Source organism: Gobius niger (genome assembly GCF_951799975.1).
Source record: "Gobius niger genome assembly, chromosome: 6".
In the NCBI taxonomy this organism is placed as follows: domain Eukaryota; kingdom Metazoa; phylum Chordata; class Actinopteri; order Gobiiformes; family Gobiidae; genus Gobius; species Gobius niger.
In genome coordinates this window covers 20,968,103-20,983,732 of record NC_136857.1, presented here as the reverse complement: position 1 = coordinate 20,983,732, position 15,630 = coordinate 20,968,103, and the positions used below count along the sequence as shown (strand labels likewise).

Below are 15,630 nucleotides of genomic sequence, written 5' to 3'. Positions count from 1 at the left end.
TTGCCGGTGGGCTGTGTTCATCTGAAGTTGCCAAATCTTCACAGAGTCTCTAGAAAACTCAATCTGGACGCTGCTCCTGCTGTGACGGGGTTCGACTTCCACGGAGGATACTCGCATGCCGTGTAAGAGCCGTAACACTGTAACAATTTTACTAAAATCACCATCTGCACCTTGGCTCTTTTCATCTGCATTTCAAAGGACATGGGATTTATTGTTTTGCATGTTTTTGTAGTACTGATGGATACATAGTGTGTGAGGAGCATGAAGAGATTCTGAGAGCAGCGTGGGTGGAAGAACAGGAAAACTACAAACAGAAACAGAAAGAGGTAAGAAATAAAAAAATAAAAAAATAAAAGAAACACACAAACAAACTCATGTGTGGTGTAAATAAAGTTATTTTTTTCATCTTTTTTGTCTTTATGATTGTACGGCAACTGAAGAAAGTGCATTCAACTGCAATTCTCAACTTTTTACCAATTTCTTTCAACAGAAGCGTGAAAAGCATGCTCTTTCAAACTGGAGCTGGTTAAAGCTGATTCGTGAGCGTCTAAAGCAGCGATACGGGACGAAGCCTGGCGCTATGGGGTCTAAGGAGGGTCCTGAGGGAGAGACCGGCGGGTTCTCATCGGACGAAGACCCGGACAACGAGGAGCTCAGTCCAACAGGAAAAAGTGCCTCTGAAACTCTTGCTCTGTCCTGGCCACAGAACAGACAGGCAGAGGAGGAGACCAGTAAAAAGAAAGCCAAACGGGGCAAAAAAAGACAAGAGCAGAACCTTTTTCCATTTGAGAAAGTATCACACACAAAGAAATACTGCAAATTTCAAATAGAAATTGTTTTTGAATTAAATTGCTGTATAATTAAAAAGTTAAATTACTTTCTATTTGTTGATGTGACCGCATCATTTCTAAACTTTCACATTTTGGACTATATTTGCTCATTGATGGAGGAACTTTATTAATCACAGAGTTGAATACTAGACCCCATTTTCAAATGTTTACGCCTTAGGGACAATGGTTTCCCTAACCTTTGTAGGGGCTTAACTTTACATACATACATACATACATACATACATACATACATACATACATACATACATACATACATACATACATACATACATACATACATACATACATACATACATACATACATACAGTTTCAAATGTACTCTTCTGTTAAATGTGTGAATTACTTTGTTTACACTTTTTAAGTCACATGTCGTAAAGCGTTTCATTATGTCAATTTGTGTTTTTGTACAAAGTATTTTTGCAAGAAAATGTTCAATAAAAATAAACTATTTCCTTATTGCTGTTTTTCACTTGCGAGACACAATGGGTTATTGGCTTTGCCTCTAAAAACAGGCTGTCAAACACAATCGCTCTCCAAAGTAAAATAAAACCTGGAACCTCCTTGGCTAATGGTGCAACAACTGATTCCTCCCTCGCTCCTTTTATTTGCAGGAATGGACTCGTATTTAATTAAATAATATTATTAATATTTTTAATATCAAGAAGAAGGATACGGACGTTGCTCTTAATCTTGTTTTATTTTTGCCTTTCTACAGCTCGATTTTATTTTTATGGCGTTGTCGAAGTTGACGTCGTTGTCATGGCGACAGATGCGCTATATAAACTGCGAGTTGCTGGAAAATCATTCCTGTCACTGCGACACCCGAGAGAGAGATTACACGAGAGGTCTGTATCGTAATTTCTCACCAAGTTTATGTCAATTCTTAGTCTTAGACACATTCAAAACGCTTTCTAACACTTTGTTTCTGTGCTTGTATGTGTTTTTTTGTTTTCCAGATTTACGAACAAACGCTCAACTTTGACTGATCATCATGGCATGGACTCTGGACCGCTTCCCTGGGGGTAAGTGTCTTTACAATACTGTATATCAACAAATATCACTAAAATAGCAGGGATTTTCTTTGTTAGTACCAGTTTTGTCCGTGTGAGGGCAATGCGGCGTTTGCTAATGCTAAAATTTTGGTCTAAAGTGGTCAAGTTGAAGCTAATGGAATTGGTCAGGTGAGAGGGGTTAGTAACTTTCACTCGACGATTTCTTGTTTGAGCATGGTTAATACCTGATAAAAATGGCTTATATTTATCAGTAGGAGTCCTAAGTAAAAAGTTATCAAGGAATTTGTTAGAAACATGAAGTAATTTAGTTTCACGGCGTCGTTGTAGTGGCCCTAAGTGGTAAGGCTAGTGAAAAGGTCAGTCTTGAGACTCGTTGCTTACTTGGTAACTTTCAATCGTCTGTTTCTTTTTTGGACACGGTTAATACCTGATACAAACTGCTGACATTCATCAGTAGGATTCTTAAGTAAAACATCATCAAGGAATTTGTTGGAAAACAGAGGTATTTTAGTTTTTGGGCGTCGAAATTCATTGGTGTTTGATGTAAACCTTTCCAGTTCAACATTCTAGATTATTTCTCAGAAATGCATTTGCTTTGCTGAAAAAGTAGTCAACTTTTGATGCTTCTTAGGTTTGACTGGCACTACCAGGTGCCCTGTGAACTTTGGCAAGACATGCCAGATTAAGGTCAGTCATTTTAAACTTATTATTGTTCATTTATGGAAGCTAATTAACATGAATTGGTTATTACATTCGTTCGTGCCAACTGGACTAAAACTAAATTCAAAGTTCTTTTTTGAGACTTAAACTATGTCAAATGTCCAGCTATTTTCGTCGACGAAAATATGACTAGATAAAAATGAAATGAAGAGACTAAAATCATCCAAACTTCCGCTGACAGTTGAGTTTAAGTGCAGAAGTAAAAATTCACTGCCAAAGGCACAGCTGTGAGCTTTGTTCATGTGGGAGAGGCTCCATGAAGCAGAGGACCTTAATAATATATGATTATAATAAACATTATATATGCAAAGTCATCTAAATTTGTCTTCAATTCATTTATTCAACAAAAACTCGACTAAAGAAGAAGAGAATTATTTGACTAAATCTTGACTGAAATTAAAGGACATTTCCATCAAAAGACTTAAGACTAAAACTAAATGAAAATATGTTGTGAAAATGAACACTGGTTTGTGCTGTTGCTCATGTTTGTCTGTTTCAGACCCTGTGGACGCTCCGTGGTTCCTTCTGTGGGACGACACGTGGGACGCCCCGGAGGACGTGGTCGACGCAGACGAGGACGACGTAGGTGAGTTTGGGGGTCTTGGGGGTCTTTTTTTCTTGCGTGCGTTGGAAGAGGAAGATGATGAAGAGGAGGACGACGAGGAGGATGAGGTGGAGGTGGAGTACTGGGAGGACGAAGAGGACGTCTTCTTCATCGAGGAGGAGGAGGAGGAAGAAGACCAGTGCGTGCCTGGAGAAGAGTCTTTGGCCCCTCCAAAGGAAGAGGAAGACGACGAAGAGAACAGCGATGAAGAGGAGGAGGACATGGACGACGGTCGTCTTTCAGAGGAGGAGGACATGGACGACGGTCGTCTTTCAGAGGAGGAGGACATGGACGACGGTCGTCTTTCAGAGGAGGAGGACATGGACGACGGTCGTCTTTCAGAGGAGGAGGACATGGACGATGGTCGTCTTTCAGAGGAGGAGGACATGGACGACGGTCGTCTTTCAGAGGAGGAGGACATGGACGACGGTCGTCTTTCAGAGGAGGAGGACATGGACGATGGTCGTCTTTCAGAGGAGGAGGACATGGACGACGGTCGTCTTTCAGAGGAGGAGGACATGGACGACGGTCGTCTTTCAGAGGAGGAGGACATGGACGACGGTCGTCTTTCAGAGGAAGATGAAGACCAGTGCGTGCCTGGAGACGAGTTTCTGGCCCGTCCTGCTCAGTCTGTGGAGCCGGTGGTTCTTCCCCTGAACCATTCCGCACCGCGGCGACCCCTGCCTCCAGCCTTCCGCGCCCTGCAGAGGATGTTTGTGGAACCCTCCCGTCCCGTCCCGGAGTTGTCTTCAGGCCCTGCTCTGGACTTTCTGCCCCTCGGCGGATCCAAGCGCAGCAGGGATGAAGATGACGAAGACGAGGAGGACGACGCCAAACGCCCGCGCCTCTCCTTTTCTGAAGACGGCTCCGACGCTCCTTCCACTTCTGCTGGGACGTTCAAGGGCTTCACCCGTTACTTCCTCCACCCCCACGTGCTCCAGGACCGTGAGTCAGACGAGGACTAAGTTTTAGACTCAGAAAGTCTGTAACGGCCACATTTACCAACCTCCACGCGCCGACCTTTGACCTCTAGAGCCTGAACTCAGTCGTTCCTACGTGTGCTTAAAACACCAAAAGTATAGTAGTAGTAGTAGTAGTAGTAGTAGTAGTAGTAGTAGTAGTAGTAGTAGTGTGTTCTTAAAAAAAACAAAAAAAATTCTAGTAGTAGTAGTAGTAGTAGTAGTAGTAGTAGTAGTAATAGTAGTAGTAGTAATAGTAGTAGTAGTGGCAGTGTGTTCTTAACACCAAAAGTATATCTAGTAGTAGTAGTAGTAGTGTGTTCTTAAAAACACCTAAAGTATATCTAGTAGTAGTAGTTATTGTAGTAGTAGTAGTAGTTGTAGTAGTAGTATTAAACACCAAAGGTATATCTAGTAATAGTAGTATTTGTGTGTGCTTTAAAAACACCAAAAGTATTTCTGTTTTTAGTATTTGTAGTAGTAGTACAGTGGCAGTCGTAGAAGTAGTAGTAGTAGTCCAATAGCAGTAGCAGTAGTAGTAGTAGTAGTATTTGTTTATGCTTTAAAAACACCAAAAGTATTTCTATTATTATTGTTATTATTAGTAGTAGTAGTAGTGTGTGCTTTTAAAATCCAAAAGACAAAAAACATATTTCTTGTAGTAGTATTATTTATGTATTTGTGTGTGCTTTAAAAACAAAAAGGCAAAAAACATATTTCCTGTTTTGTAGTAGTAGTAGTAGTAATAGTAATAGTATTTGTGTGTGCTTTGTGGTAAGTATCTGTGTCTCCAGTTTTCTCAATGTAAAAGTATCTGTGTGTGTTGAACAATGACTCTCTATTGTTCTTCTTCGTGTCATAACTGTGAGACTTTAAGACAAACTGACCCAAAAAGTTTCATGTCTCTGTTGCTCGCGTTTGTGGGACAGTCGTCCCCCCATGGGGGGGTTGTTGTTGTTGTTTTGGGGCAGCAGTGGCTCAGCTGGTAGAGTTGAACCTCTAATTCAACGGTTGGTGGTTCAATCTCAGTTACTGGCAGTGCACACTGTCGTTGTGTCCTTGGGCAAGACACTTGACCCGCCTTGCCTCCAGTGTAGATGTGTGAGTGGAGAGAGTGTGTGGGTGAATGACTGAATGACTGACTGCTGTGCTGTAACGTAAGTGTGTCTTTGGAGCCGTCTGTTCACACTTGCTGACTGTTATAAACTGTAACCAGGACATTTGGGTTTGTCCATGAACTCAGCAGTTTGTGAGACACTCCCTTCTTCCTGATTCTCTGCTTTTTGTAACTGTATTAATATGTTTAATAAAAAGATTTGACTCGTCTCTTTGTACTTTGAAACCAAAGTAATATTAAAAGGTGTGAAACATGTAGTGAAAGAGCTTATTTTCATTTAATAAAAATATAATCCTAAAATGTTTTTTTTTGAAAATGGGCCAAAACTGCAGCGTTATTTTCACCTGATGTCTTCCATGTATGACTGAGGCCGTAATATTAAAGATGAATAGGAGTGTGTTTGGGGAGGTAGGGTTGTGTGTGTTTTTGTTTTGTTTGTTTACAGGGAAACATCTGGGAGTGAGCGCGGCACCAGCAGAGGGCGTCCTGACCCAACACCACATGGGAGTGACCTGTGGATTCTCAGGAGGCCGCTGCTCCTGGTAAATGGTAAATGGTTTACACTTATTTGTTTATAGCGCTTTACATCAAGGAGCTGCTCACCCATTCACACTCTCATTCATACAGCGATGTGCGCAGGTACCGGAGGCCAGGTGGACACCACCGCAGCGCGGAGGAGCTGGATTCTGACTTTCTGATCACGAGAACACCCGCTCGACCATCTGCGCCACTGTCTTCCTTTCTTGTGGGAAGTCACATGTCACTGGCGAGCCCAGTGGAGCTCCGGTGGAGGTGAGGCGGCGCTGAAGCCGTGTCCTTCTGATGGGTCCCCCTGACTGTGCAGTGTCGCCCAGGAAGCACTTTGAGCTCTGGTAAATAAATGTATGTAAATCAGGAGGATGATTTGTGTCGTCGTTTTTGTTTATCATTTATAGATATATTATTGGAACACGGGAATAATTGACCTCTCTTTAAGTGTAGTATTATAAACAGCCCAGGTTTTGAAAAGCAGAGACTGTCCAAATGCGAGACAGGGGAGTTTGTTTTTACAGTTGCTCCACTATTACATTTCTTTCATTCAGTAGTTGAAGGTAGTTATATAGTTGTGAGACATAAGAGAGTCAAGGTCCTTTGTTTTTGCAAGTCTAGTGATTCACAAACACCAGGGATTCTCCAGGTGCTACAGAGTCATCTGCAATTTAGGGCTGGAGATGGAAAAACGGACCGGACACGGCAGGCTGTGGGTCCCAGAGAGGAACGCACCGGTGTCACACACAAAAGAGGCAGGTTTATGGTTCTCCAACCACAACACTAGTTTCTGTACTTAGAGAAAACACCTCACAAAGAAACGGAATTTACAAAAATCCACACTTTTTTACACAGCCAAGCGCTTTGAGAAAGTTGTCAACACTGGCTTGTAAAGTGCACTTTCAAGTGTAGGCCATTATTATTATTAATAAAGACAAAATATATCAAAGCAGTCTGCCCCTTAATCCAGTATATGGACAGGTTACACATGATGAAGTATGTGAACTTTTACATGAGTCAAAATTATAGTTACTCTTTAAACAGTTTGAAAAAAATAATCATTTTGACACATAAAATAGATGTAGTTTATGTTTATTTACTTTATTCTACAGAAAACATATTTTGTTTTATATTTCTAGCATGTCCTTTGGAAATACTAGGATTTTTACAGAATTTCTTGTTTCAGTTATGATTTATGTCACTACTGAATCGCATTTTGCACTTTTGCAAAATGCTACTTTTGCTATTACTGTTGTATCAAAGCAAAGTTACTCGAGTCAACATTTTTATCTGCTCTGGCCAACATGCCAGTTACATAGTTGCTTTGCCAAAGATGACAATCATTTGGGACTTTATCTAGTGCACTGACATGAAAACGACCCATCTTCCCCGGCTGGTTCTCCAACCCATCATTCTATTACAGATCCTTCAACAACATAGATTCATCAGCTCCCATTTATTGAACACCTTCAAAAGACAAAACTGCCTCAACCTTATTACAATGGAAATGGAAATTCCTGGTGGACAGAGAACTAAATCTTAAACACAAAACTATAGCATTGTGAAACAAAAGTATCTGTTAATCAATGGCACAATCAGCCAACAGATCATCCACTTTTAGGAAGGTACAGGATGTCCATGTCCTTAAAGCTGGGCAGACACTGTGCGAGTTTAGACTATTTAAAAAGTCGTGTGATCTTTCAGCCTCTCTGTGCGTCTCTGTCGTGCAGTGTACAGGAGGCTACGAGCCACGATTAGCTGCTCACGACCAACGTACGACCATGAAAGGGTTTTGAAAGGAACTTGCAACGTTAATTTTTCCAAAGATGTGCTTAAGGAAGATCCAGGATGTGTTAAACCCTGCATCAGCATCCAATTTATGCTTGTGGATAAAAATTAGGATAAATAAACGGGCCTCTATTAATTTATTCATCTATCCAGCCATTAATTGATTTATTTCTTTAAATCAATATTTTTGTTGTTTTATTGTTGCATTTTCATCACACTTAAGACACATTTTTGATACTTTCATGTTTTCAGCCTTGTTTTCTTCTCGTTTTTGTCACTATTTTTATGCTTTTTCCAAGGAGCCTTTCGATTTGGGTAAAGCCAAACTAGGGGAAAATGTGCTTTGTTCAAGTGGGTGTTATTTCCAACAATAACACTTACTGAAAACATTTTGTATGTATCTTTATCTTCTGTCTCCTCTTTCAGCTGCAGTCAAAGCTGATGAATAAGCCCTTCCCATTTCCATGTCAGAGTACGAGAACATCCTCTGTACACTCTGAAGCTGTGGCGGAGTTTGGGAGTGGCTCAAAAGCACAGGATCTTTTTTTGACAGATTTTTTAGTGTTAGTTTTTTTTTTTTTTTTTGTCAAGCTGTAAAAGCATACCTGTCCATTCAATATTAGAAAAACAAACGAAAGCGGCAACGTAACGCCGTAATAAATGCACGCATAAACAATATAATGTCGTTGCATTAGGTAATTTTGATTGTACTGATCCATATTTTTTGGTAAATTATTCAAGAACTAATATCAACAGTTGCCAAATCTAAGTGGTGGAAAAAGTGAATAACATTACCAAAACGTAAAGATACAGAAGCAAGTATTTGCTAAAATTCTACTTCAGTTGTCAAACAAAAGCCAAATTATTGAAAGTATTAGAGAATTAAAGAGGGGTATTATGCTTTTTTCAATCACATAGCACCAGTCTATAGCACATTACAATGATGACGAAACCTTCTGTTGGTCTGTAAATGCAGTAAATTAGAATAACTGCCTTGTATAAAACTGCTCTCTCAAAATGGCTGTAGTGAATGTCTTGAAATAGGGCTCTGTCTCTTTAAGAACCTCTGAGCCTTTCCAACATGCCCCCTCCACACGCTGTCTGTGGCATCAGTGGGGAGGGGGTTCTGCTGAGGAGCAGTGGTTGGTTACTCCAGGAGGTGGGGGCGTTCCTAGGAGGACTCAAGCAAACCTGTCCGTAAAATGGCTGCCATCAGAGTTTTTACAGATTACTCAAAAATACGTGAATGTGCCAAGGCAACACTTCAGGCATGTTTTTAATGAGGGAAATGACCCCCCCCCCCCCTTTAAATACGGTTGATTACTCCCGTTATTAAACGTATGTATATTCAAAGAATGAAATTCTACAGAAACTTTGGGAAATTACACTAAAATTAGTTAAAACAGGTAAAGGATACATAAATGACCTAAAAGGAATCAGATGTATGATACTTAGAACAAAAACTGGAAAAAAAAGGAACATGTTAAAACCGTTTATTAAATTTAAAGGATTAAAGATACTTCTCAGAAATATATCATCAGCTCTTAACTACAATATAATAATATGTAATTTACATAGTTTTTTTTTTTTTTTTTAAATCTGAAAATATACATACCGTTATTGTGGTTTAATAGCTTTCTGTTGAGATGTGGGTTGTAGCACTTTTTAGGACCACATGATGGCAGCACCAATCGGAATGAACAAAGTATAAACCCAGGTCCAACACAATAAAGCTTCACAAACTTTCGTTATAAAACTAAAAGATCTGAGTACATCACTCAGACATGACCGTCATCAAACACTGGCTCAAGTCCTTGATGTCCTTACATGAACTTCAGTTCTGTAGTGTTAGTAGAGCAGAGGATTGTCCAGCACTGCCACTCCGGCTGCCACACCTCCATCTGCATGAACTGAACTTTTAGTCCTCAGCAGATGACCTACTTGCTCGTTCAGCACCATCTCTGTTCCCTGTCTGGAGAAGAACACAACGATTGCACTGTCAATACTGCATAAATATATACAAATATAACACCCAGTTCCTATTACAGGGAACTCCTAGCCCTGGTGAGAATCTATTGTGCTCGTTTTTTTGATATAGGAGACTCAGAGAACATGCCGAGTCCACACAGAAAGGCCCAGTCTGGTCTGCGAATCAAACCAAGGACCTTTTTGCTGTGAGGCAATTGAGCAAACCGCCAAATCACCAATATACTGATCATTAAGACACTATTCTACTGCATGAAACTATGATAGGTTTTGTTTACGTGACATCAAAATATTCTAAACAACCATTTTCAGTCATGTGACTTTTGGTTGGCCCATTTAAATATAAATGAAAATGGAACAAATCAGTTGTCAAATCAAATAACAAAACAACTGGCTCTCTTTAGTTGCGGAGCGGGAGTTCCAAATGACAGACGGAGAATTGTCTATAGTGTGAAAAATGAGGTGGAGGGCAATGTATGCCGTCCTCTCTGAACCCTTTGCCTCCTGAAGTACCTTGCAGATCTCAGGTCCATAAATGTTGTTGCCTGCCAAATGTTTGAAATTAAATTAGAAGCAATGTTAAAAAAAAAAAAAAAAAAAAGGGGGACTAAAGCACAATGGAACTATAACTCGTAGATGATGATTGGGGTTATATTTATAAAAATTAAAAAGGAAAAATTCATGTTTAGCAAGTACTGAAAGTAAATACCCCGAGGTCCTAAAGTTTGGGTGAGAGATGGGTTCAGCCAAATGCTTTGTGGTAACTCTGTTCACCTCGAAACGGCACAAAGTGAAGAAGAATAGAAAGAATACAATACTCCTATTTTTTTTTTACTTGTATAGCAGACTGTAGTGTTCACACACAAGGTCTATTCAGCCCAAACAAATGTGCAACAAAGTAATTGCGATTTCAAGTCATTGTGATTAAGTGTGCAGCCATAATTTCAGAAATCCACACTGACTGTACCTCCTCCTTCTCTCTGAGGCTTCAGCACATATCGCTCTGGATCTTTTAAGGCCATTTCAACAGCAAGAGCAGAGCAAACAAAGCTTGGTTGCGTCGAGTCCCACTGGTCCCAAAGTCTCTCCTGGATCCAAGAGACCCTCCTCTGATGAGAAAAAGCAGAGAGGAGGAAAAAAGCCTAAAAAAAAGAAGTCCAATCTGAGGATGAGGAGGAGATGAAGCGAGTGAAGCCAGGACAGAGGCCTAGAACAAGAAACGCAGGAGTGTGGCCTCCAAAGTGAGCTCCACAGAGGAGAGCTGCAGCGACGGAGGAGAAGGCGGGAGCGACGACGAGGAGTTCAGAGCCGTGAGTGAAGAGGACTCTGAAGAAGAGGAACAGAAGGGTAATAAGGTACGGTCTCTGTTCAGAAACTCTGGGATACAGTCGACCATACAATAGTTTGGTCCTGGATTTTATCTAGATCTACAGTGGGAGGAAAATGTATGTTAACGCTTTGGATTTTCTCACATTTCTGTCTAAATTGGTCATAAAATGTGGTCTGATCTTTATTAAAATCACAAGAATGATCAAAAAGTGTCTGCTTAAACTGAGACCACCCAAGAAATTGCATATTTTTATTGGCCATTACATGTAAACATTCACAGGACAGTGTGGAATAAGTAAGTGAACCCAGGAATCCCGCTGAACTGCAGCGGTTTTGTAGTTTTTAACAAATCACTTACTGGTAATAACAAGGGTAAATATCACATAATAATCATCAAATTGGACATATACAGTATTATGTAAAACCTTAAGTCTGCATGAGTGTAACATGAACCCAGTCAAAACAGTCTTAACAGTGGCTTAACCCCTGAGTAACAAACATGTGCCCGTGTCCCGGTCAGATGGTGAAAGGTTTTTCCAATCGCTCTCGTAAAGCCAGAGTCATGTCGGAGAACAAAGATGAGAACGACCTGGCTCTGTTTGGAGAGTGGCAGACGGAGGAGAACCAGCTGCCCATCGCTGTGGACGGGAAGGTAAAGAATACCATTGTCGCTGCAGCGCTAATACCTAACGCTCTGCCACACTAATATTACCACTTGATGAATCGCACACGTCTTCTCACTAGGTTCCCCGAAACGACTATGGGAACGTGTACCTCTTTAAGCCCTGCATGTTGCCGGTGGGCTGTGTTCATCTGAAGTTGCCAAATCTTCACAGAGTCTCTAGAAAACTCAATCTGGACGCTGCTCCTGCTGTGACGGGGTTCGACTTCCACGGTGGATACTCGCATGCCGTGTAAGAGCCGTAACACTGTAACAATTTTACTAAAATCACCATCTGCACCTTGGCTCTTTTCATCTGCATTTCAAAGGACATGGGACTTATTGTTTTGCATGTTTTTGTAGTACTGATGGATACATAGTGTGTGAGGAGCATGAAGAGATTCTGAGAGCAGCCTGGGTGGAAGAACAGGAAAACTACAAACAGAAACAGGAGGAGGTAAGAAAGATTAAGGAATTACTGTAAAGATAATTAACAGTCAAACTGCAGAATGTTTCTTATATAAGTTCAAATGAATAAAAGAAACACACAAACAAACTCATGTGAGGTGTAAATCAAGTTATTTTTTTCATCTTTTTTGTCTTTATGATTGTATGGCAACTGAAGAAAGTGCATTCAACTGCAATTCTCAACTTTTTCCCAATTTCTTTCAACAGAAGCGTGAAAAGAATGCTCTTTCAAACTGGACTCTGCTGGTTAAAGGCCTGCTGATTCGTGAGCGTCTAAAGCAGCGATACGGGACGAAGCCTGGCGCTATGGGGTCTAAGGAGGGTCCTGAGGGAGAGACCGGCGGGTTCTCATCGGACGAAGACCCGGACAACGAGGAGCTCAGTCCAACAGGAAAAAGTGCCTCTGAAACTCTTGCTCTGTCCTGGCCACAGAACAGACAGGCAGAGGAGGAGACCAGTAAAAAGAAAGCCAAACGGGGCAAAAAAAGACAAGAGCAGAACCTTTTTCCATTTGAGAAAGTATCACACACAAAGAAATACTGCAAATTTCAAATAGAAATTGTTTTTGAATTAAATTGCTGTATAATTAAAAAGTTAAATTACTTTCTATTTGTTGATGTGACCGCATCATTTCTAAACTTTCACATTTTGGACTATATTTGCTCATTGATGGAGGAACTTTATTAATCACAGAGTTGAATACTAGACCCCATTTTCAAATGTTTACGCCTTAGGGACAATGGTTTCCCTAACCTTTGTAGGGGCTTAACTTTACATACATACATACATACATACATACATACATACATACATACATACATACATACATACATACATACATACATACATACATACATACATACATACATACATACATACATACATACATACATACATACATACATACATACATACATACATACATACATACATACATACATACATACATACATACATACATACATACATACATACATACATACATACATACATACATACATACATACATACATACAGTTTCAAATGTACTCTTCTGTTAAATGTGTGAATTACTTTGTTTACACTTTTTAAGTCACATGTCGTAAAGCGTTTCATTATGTCAATTTGTGTTTTTGTACAAAGTATTTTTGCAAGAAAATGTTCAATAAAAATAAACTATTTCCTTATTGCTGTTTTTCACTTGCGAGACACAATGGGTTATTGGCTTTGCCTCTAAAAACAGGCTGTCAAACACAATCGCTCTCCAAAGTAAAATAAAACCTGGAACCTCCTTGGCTAATGGTGCAACAACTGATTCCTCCCTCGCTCCTTTTATTTGCAGGAATGGACTCGTCTTTAATTAAATAATATTATTAATATTTTTAATATCAAGAAGAAGGATACGGACGTTGCTCTTAATCTTGTTTTATTTTTGCCTTTCTACAGCTCGATTTTATTTTTATGGCGTTGTCGAAGTTGACGTCGTTGTCATGGCGACAGATGCGCTATATAAACTGCGAGTTGCTGGAAAATCATTCCTGTCACTGCGACACCCGAGAGAGAGATTACACGAGAGGTCTGTATCGTAATTTCTCACCAAGTTTATGTCAATTCTTAGTCTTAGACACATTCAAAACGCTTTCTAACACTTTGTTTCTGTGCTTGTATGTGTTTTTTTGTTTTCCAGATTTACGAACAAACGCTCAACTTTGACTGATCATCATGGCATGGACTCTGGACCGCTTCCCTGGGGGTAAGTGTCTTTACAATACTGTATATCAACAAATATCACTAAAATAGCAGGGATTTTCTTTGTTAGTACCAGTTTTGTCCGTGTGAGGGCAATGCGGCGTTTGCTAATGCTAAAATTTTGGTCTAAAGTGGTCAAGTTGAAGCTAATGGAATTGGTCAGGTGAGAGGGGTTAGTAACTTTCACTCGACGATTTCTTGTTTGAGCATGGTTAATACCTGATAAAAATGGCTTATATTTATCAGTAGGAGTCCTAAGTAAAAAGTTATCAAGGAATTTGTTAGAAACATGAAGTAATTTAGTTTCACGGCGTCGTTGTTGTGGCCCTAAGTGGTAAGGCTAGTGAAAAGGTCAGTCTTGAGACTCGTTGCTTACTTGGTAACTTTCAATCGTCTGTTTCTTTTTTGGACACGGTTAATACCTGATACAAACTGCTGACATTCATCAGTAGGATTCTTAAGTAAAACATCATCAAGGAATTTGTTGGAAAACAGAGGTATTTTAGTTTGTGGGCGTCGAAATTCACTGGTGTTTGATGTAAACCTTTCCAGTTCAACGTTCTAGATTATTTCTCAGAAATGCATTTGCTTTGCTGAAAAAGTAGTCAACTTTTGATGCTTCTTAGGTTTGACTGGCACTACCAGGTGCCCTGTGAACTTTGGCAAGACATGCCAGATTAAGGTCAGTCATTTTAAACTTATTATTGTTCATTTATGGAAGCTAATTAACATGAATTGGTTATTACATTCGTTCGTGCCAACTGGACTAAAACTACATTCAAAGTTCTTTTTTGAGACTTAAACTATGTCAAATGTCCAGCTATTTTCGTCGACGAAAATATGACTAGATAAAAATGAAATGAAGAGACTAAAATCATCCAAACTTCCGCTGACAGTTGAGTTTAAGTGCAGAAGTAAAAATTCACTGCCAAAGGCACAGCTGTGAGCTTTGTTCATGTGGGAGAGGCTCCATGAAGCAGAGGACCTTAATAATATATGATTATAATAAACATTATAAATGCAAAGTCATCTAAATTTGTCTTCAATTCATTTATTCAACAAAAACTCGACTATAGAAGAAGAGAATTATTTGACTAAATCTTGACTGAAATTAAAGGACATTTCCATCAAAAGACTTAAGACTAAAACTAAATGAAAATATGTTGTGAAAATGAACACTGGTTTGTGCTGTTGCTCATGTTTGTCTGTTTCAGACCCTGTGGACGCTCCGTGGTTCCTTCTGTGGGACGACACGTGGGACGCCCCGGAGGACGTGGTCGACGCAGACGAGGACGACGTAGGTGAGTTTGGGGGTCTTGGGGGTCTTTTTTTCTTGCGTGCGTTGGAAGAGGAAGATGATGAAGAGGAGGACGACGAGGAGGATGAGGTGGAGGTGGAGTACTGGGAGGACGAAGAGGACGTCTTCTTCATCGAGGAGGAGGAGGAGGAGGAGGAGGAGGAGGAGGAAGAAGACCAGTGCGTGCCTGGAGAAGAGTCTTTGGCCCCTCCAAAGGAAGAGGAAGACGACGAAGAGGACAGCGATGAAGAGGAGGAGGACATGGACGACGGTCGTCTTTCAGAGGAGGAGGACATGGACGACGGTCGTCTTTCAGAGGAGGAGGACATGGACGACGGTCGTCTTTCAGAGGAGGAGGACATGGACGACGGTCGTCTTTCAGAGGAGGAGGACATGGACGACGGTCGTCTTTCAGAGGAGGAGGACATGGACGATGGTCGTCTTTCAGAGGAGGAGGACATGGACGACGGTCGTCTTTCAGAGGAGGAGGACATGGACGACGGTCGTCTTTCAGAGGAGGAGGACATGGACGACGGTCGTCTTTCAGAGGAAGATGAAGACCAGTGCGTGCCTGGAGACG

The 15,630-nt window shown here is 40.5% G+C and overlaps 1 protein-coding gene and 1 long non-coding RNA gene across 2 annotated transcripts; both read left to right on the top strand.

Moving 5' to 3' along the window:
• Positions 1-11,395: 11,395 nt before the first annotated feature.
• LOC306964427 (DNA repair protein complementing XP-C cells homolog) lies at positions 11,396-13,372 on the top strand (the record flags this gene model as incomplete). The annotated part of the gene is made up of 5 exons (XM_079558419.1): positions 11,396-11,548; positions 11,641-11,810; positions 11,921-12,014; positions 12,233-12,482; positions 13,347-13,372. The coding sequence occupies 5 exons, from the start codon at positions 11,396-11,398 to the stop codon at positions 13,370-13,372; spliced, it is 693 nt and encodes a 230-aa protein (XP_079414545.1).
• A 332-nt stretch (positions 13,373-13,704) lies between these two features.
• Positions 13,705-15,107, top strand: LOC306963910. Its single transcript, XR_013792932.1, has 3 exons — positions 13,705-13,757; positions 14,380-14,435; positions 14,968-15,107. It is a non-coding gene; the product is annotated as an uncharacterized lncRNA (long non-coding RNA).
• Positions 15,108-15,630: the final 523 nt, after the last annotated feature.